General features: G+C 38.9%; 1 protein-coding gene across 1 annotated transcript; it reads left to right on the top strand.

The window, feature by feature from the left end:
* The first annotated feature begins 1,823 nt into the window (after positions 1 to 1,823).
* LOC133618091 (uncharacterized) lies at positions 1,824 to 4,790 on the top strand. Its single transcript, XM_061978560.2, has 2 exons — positions 1,824 to 2,132; positions 3,244 to 4,790. The coding sequence occupies exons 1-2, from the start codon at positions 1,895 to 1,897 to the stop codon at positions 4,557 to 4,559; spliced, it is 1,554 nt and encodes a 517-aa protein (XP_061834544.2). The 5' UTR covers positions 1,824 to 1,894; the 3' UTR covers positions 4,560 to 4,790.
* Positions 4,791 to 5,758: the final 968 nt, after the last annotated feature.

Here is a 5,758-nt window from a genome sequence, read left to right as displayed (position 1 = left end):
GAGACGACGCCTTTGCACCAACATGTGTCTGGCACGCAAATGTCCATTAAGCATAACTTCCCCTACATGGGGATGTTCCTATTTCAATGTCCTTCATACAGCAGCAGCATTAGCAGCAGCAGCGGCACCAGAGGTGTGGTTTCTTTGTATATTCATCTTGACACTCTGCGAGACATAGATATTTAATATTTATCGCTCACATTTAAATATAGATTTAGATTTAAAACTTAGATTTAGATTGAGAATTTAGCACTCACATTTAGATATAGATTTTATATTTAAGATTTAGATTCAAAATTTTGATTTAGATTCAATAGGCTGTACTAAGAACTTAGTCGTATCTTGTTTTGCTACTTTACAACATGAGCTAAATTAGCAGTTATCATCACTTCCTTTCTCCTCCATGTGTAGCTTTAGCATACTTAGCTGTTCCTTGTTGTATTAATCTGTGCATTTGCAAAGTTTGAAACTTTTTTTTAAACTTCTAAAATGATATTTCTCTAACATTGCAAATATCTAGACATTGCTTGCCGTGCTACCGAGGACCTTTGTCCCTGAATTGCTCACACACTCCAGCAGATTCAATGAGGGTCTGGCGGCAGATTTCTTTGACTTTATCGTTGGAAATGCATCTGCTTTGAGTGTCGCAGGATATCCACACATTCTTGCCATCTCTGTCGTAGCATAGCTTTCGTCGGTAAAGTGTGCGGAACAAACGTCCAATTTCTTGCCACTTTCGCATCTTTGGGCCACTGGTGCAACTTGAATCCGTCCCTGTTCGTGTTGTTACACCCTCCGACAACACACCGACGAGGCATGAAGTCTCCAAGGTACGGAAAACAGTCGAAAAAACGGAAAATAACAGAGCTGATTTGACACGGTGTTTGAGAAAATGGCGGATTGTGACGTCATCGCTCCGAGAGCGAATAATAGAAAGGCGTTTAATTCGCCAAAATTCACCCATTTAGAGTTCGGAAATCGGTTAAAAAATATATGGTCTTTTTTCTGCAACATCAAGGTATATATTGACACTTACATAGGTCTGGTGAAAATGTTCCCCTTTAAGACTTTGGTTAAAAAAGGCTCATTAGTAGTTGGGAACAAAAAAATTTAAATTCCTAATTTTGAACAAAAAAATGTAAATTCCTAATTATTGGGATGGCTTGGCGAAGTTGGTTGAGTGGCCGTGCCAGCAATCGGAGGGTTGCTGGTTACTGGGGTTCAATCCCCACCTTCTACCATCCTAGTCACGTCCGTGGTGTCCTTGGGCAAGACACTTCACCCCTTGCTCCTGATGGCTGCTGGTTAGCGCCTTGCATGGCAGCTCCCGCCATCAGTGTGTGAATGTGTGTGTGAATGTGGAAATACTGTCAAAGCGCTTTGAGTACCTTGAAGGTAGAAAAGCGCTATACAAGTATAACCCATTTATCATTTATCATAAGTTAGGGCACCTTAGAAAGAGTGAATTAAATAAAAGGTTAAGCCCAAAATTACTACTGATTTGTTTTGATAGAGTTACAATTTCACAAAAATGAAGTAAGGACGAGGCATTGCTTTTAATTTCATACAGTATTAGTTTTTACAGTGTAAATAGATGAATATAGCCCATGGGACATACTCCGGTGCAGTAGATGGCAGTATGCACCTTTCATGTCATTGCTGCAAGCTGCCGTTAAACTAAAGGAAGAATTAGTCAAAGGTTCTTTGATATCAAAGAGCTGCTACTTCAAGGAGCAGGATCTTTTAAAGCCGGATCGTTCGCGAACGACCCATCACTCGGTGTTGGCAGGAAATGGTAACAACGTCTTCATCTCATCTCTTTTTGCACTTAAACTAATTACTTACTTACTTGCTTTTAAAATCAGCTTTTCAGTCCGCGTCTTACATTTAAAACATGAGCCAAGAAATAAAGCCGGAAGTTAGCAGCACGCAGGACAAAATGTGCGAATTCCAAAAGGTGAGAATGTTGATGGAGCAGCGACTAAATGTTACTGTTGAAGAAATATTTGGAGTGTTGGAAAGAACCATAGCAGAGTACGAGGAGGAACTTTCTAGGACAAAGGAGGAGAACAAACGTCTACAAGAACTACTGGATGCTGTTTTCAAACCTCAAGTTGTGCTACACAGAGCAGGTTTGTTTACATCTTTTTACCTTATTGTGAATTTTATTTGACATTGTCTTCATGATGATTATCCTGTAGAAACACGAATTTTTCTTTTAGATTTTGCTATTGGGAGATGACACCTTTTTAGAATTAGTGATTTGTCTATTTTCTATTTTACATAAAAATCATTGTGTTGAAAGCCTCTGCATGAATTTAGATATATAAACAAGTTGCAAGATTATAATGTATGAATGGCTTTGATGTGTATATCCTGAGCTTTGTTTAAAATTAAAAATTATATTTTGGTCAATAAAAATATTTTTAAACAGGACATGAGGGAAGAAGTTTCTATTTTAACTCAGTTACAGACGCAGCTTTTTTCCCCACCTGTTCAACATACTTAAATAATATATAATTGTATTCAGTCACGTGACTTCTTCTAGGCAGTGAACAAAAAGGTGATCAACCAAGCCAAAATGGCTGTTGTGCAGCTAGCAACTCTCTGAGTACACAAAGGGCCTAGATCTTCCTGCAAAAAGCAGATACGAGCAAAAAAAATCCTACTATGAAACGGAATAGATCCCTAAAGATTTGTTGAGTAATATCAAGGATTGTCCGTCGGTTGCATTCCCAGACATGTGGAACTATTTTGAGTTCCAGACGTCATTCTACACGACAAAGGAGATGAAGGCTTAAAAAGGCATGGATGGCTACAATTTATTTGTGTGTGGCTGGGTCAAGTAAAATAGTAGCAAGACTCTCACGGATAAATCATGCGTAGTTTTTGTTCGGGTAAGGTTGGATTTTATCATTCAACTTTGCGTCTTGCGAGGACGCGTCCATGTAAACAAACAACGACTAGGACCCGACAGCTGCCACCCGTGACTGCATATCCATTCAACTAACTAACTATTATTGAATCATCACCATATTTGATTTTTGTCATGTTGTTGGTTAATAAAAGTCCACAACCATAAAATACTTAGAGTAAGATGTGTAATAAGAGCTATAAATTAGTTGGATATTTTAGTTTTCATGCATATATTTAATTAGGTCAACCTCACATAATGTGGATCGTTGGCATAAGAGCTGCAAACTAAAATACAGTAAGGCCTCATTTGTGTTCTATGTTCTGCAGACGTCCAGCGGGTGTCAGCGGGGAGTCATGAAGAGATTCCCTCCAGGCAGCAGGAGTGGCACACCAGTGTGGGACAGAAGGAGCTACAGGCCCCCTCCCACATTAAAGAGGAGCAGCCCTGGGAGCAGCTTCATGATGAAGATGAAGCTCAGTCCTTACAGCTTCATCACAGTCAAAGTGAGGAGAACAGAGGGGCGGAGCTTGTAAGACAACACATCACAGAAGCTGATGAAGAGCATTGTGAAGATATAAACTCAGAACCAGACAGCATCTTTGCTCCACTGTCAGACATGGACGACATGATGTCAGACTCTTCTGATCACAGTGACGACATCCAAAAACCTTTGGAGAGTAAAAATGAGTCTAAAAGTGATACGAGACATCACACTAACAACAAACACTTTGACTGCTCTGAATGTGGAACATCATTTAGACATAAGGGTAATTTTACAGTACACATGAGAATACATACTAGAGAGAAACCTTTTACTTGCTCTGTTTGTAAGAAGAGTTTCTCCAGAAAGTGTGACATGACCACACATATGAGAACACACACAGGTGAGAAACCTTTTACTTGCTCTGTTTGTAAGAAGAGTTTCTCCAGCAAGCAAGTCATGACCACACACATGAGAACACACACTGGTGAGAAACCTTTTACTTGCTCTGTTTGTAAGAAGAGTTTCTCCAGCAAGCAAGTCATGACCACACACATGAGAACACACACTGGTGAGAAACCTTTTACTTGCTCTGTTTGTAAGAAGAGTTTCTCCAGAAAGTGTGACATGACCACACACATGAGAACACACACAGGTGATACACCGTTTAGTTGCTCTGTTTGTAAGAAGAGTTTCTCCAGCAAGCAAGTCATGACCACACACATGAGAACACACACTGGAGAGAAACCTTTTGCTTGCTCAGTTTGTGCTAAACGAGTCAACACTAAGTATGACATGATATTACACATGAGAACACACACTGGTGAGAAACCTTTTACTTGCTCTGTTTGTAAGAAGAGTTTCTCCAGCAAGCAAGTCATGACCATACACATGAGAACACACACTGGAGAGAAACCTTTTGCTTGCTCAGCTTGTGCTAAACGAGTCAACACTAAGAATGACATGATAGTACACATGAGAACACACACTGGTGAGAAACCTTTTACTTGCTCTGTTTGTAAGAAGAGTTTCTCCAGCAAGCAAGTCATGACCACACACATGAGAACACACACTGGAGAGAAACCGTTTAGTTGCACTGTGTGTGTTAAAAGGTTCATGTATAAGTATCAAAAGTTAAAGTTAAAGTTAAAGTACCAATGATTGTCATACACACACACTAGGTGTGGCGAGATTATTCTCTGCATTTGACCCATCACCCTTGATCACCCTCTGGGAGGTGAGGGGAGCAGTGGGCAGCAGCGGTGGCCGCGCCCGGGAAAGGTCAGTAAACACAAGTGTGTAACAGTCATGGAAGCTGCAGGGATTTAAAAACACTTAAACAGTGATTGTGCTAAATGTACTTTAAAAACACAGCATGTTTAATATGAATGTATATTTTATGTTTTATGTAGTGCTTCTAATCTTTTAGTCTTATATGTTGTCCTTTAATTACTGTTTAAGTTGTGTGCATTTATCGAATGTTATCATATGTAGCTACTATCCTATTTTATTTTATCATTGTTGAAGAGAGGACATCTTATTTTCATGGGTTTTTTTTGTGTCATATAAAATCAAAATTTTTTCCATTGCATTTTATTGTTATTATCCAATTGTTATTATCCAACTAAAAGTATGAATGAATTAAATGGTTAACAAAATGTGGACTCTGGTAGATTAGCAGCATTGTTACATCATGGATGTTAACTACTGCCAAACATCAACCAAAGAAGAAAAAGGCTGAAGTTAGCAACACATCACTGAACTTTAGAGCCATCGCGAGTGGAGTTGGTTGTTTTTATTGCTGCATTTGTACTTATTTCACCTCACATCTTCACTTTTAATCCTAAAGTCTTCTTCAAATATATTGTTGTAGGCTTCTGAGATTTATGTTTATGATATGTGTAGTCTGTGGAAAGGGTTGTTGTCCCTTCTGGATCCAATTGTTCACTTGCACAGATGCAGCATCATCATCATCATCATCATCATCATCATCATCATCAGACGTGACCGGTCCACTACTGGATGAAACCTTAGCATTAATGTTTTAACATAAGTGTGACCTCATTATTCCTTGATAATACGCCCAAAAATACAGATTTAAGCACTGTATTAGAGTGCCTCTTGTAGTACTCCAACTTGCCACACTGTGAGAAGTGGGGGCGATTATGAGCTAGCAGATGCATGTTGCTATCATGTTTTATCAGCGAGGAAGACAGCATTTGTGTTTTGTTTTTGTCAGATGCAAGTTTTAATGCTCTGCTGAATAAATGAATCACTATGGATGCCAATATTAAGGATTATATATATATATATGATCAAATACTTCTCTTAACAGGTAGAAAAATGACACCACAATAAAA

The sequence above is a fragment of the Nerophis lumbriciformis genome, linkage group LG18 (assembly GCF_033978685.3).
Source record: "Nerophis lumbriciformis linkage group LG18, RoL_Nlum_v2.1, whole genome shotgun sequence".
NCBI classification, from domain to species: domain Eukaryota; kingdom Metazoa; phylum Chordata; class Actinopteri; order Syngnathiformes; family Syngnathidae; genus Nerophis; species Nerophis lumbriciformis.
This window is presented reverse-complemented; position numbering and strand designations above follow the sequence as displayed.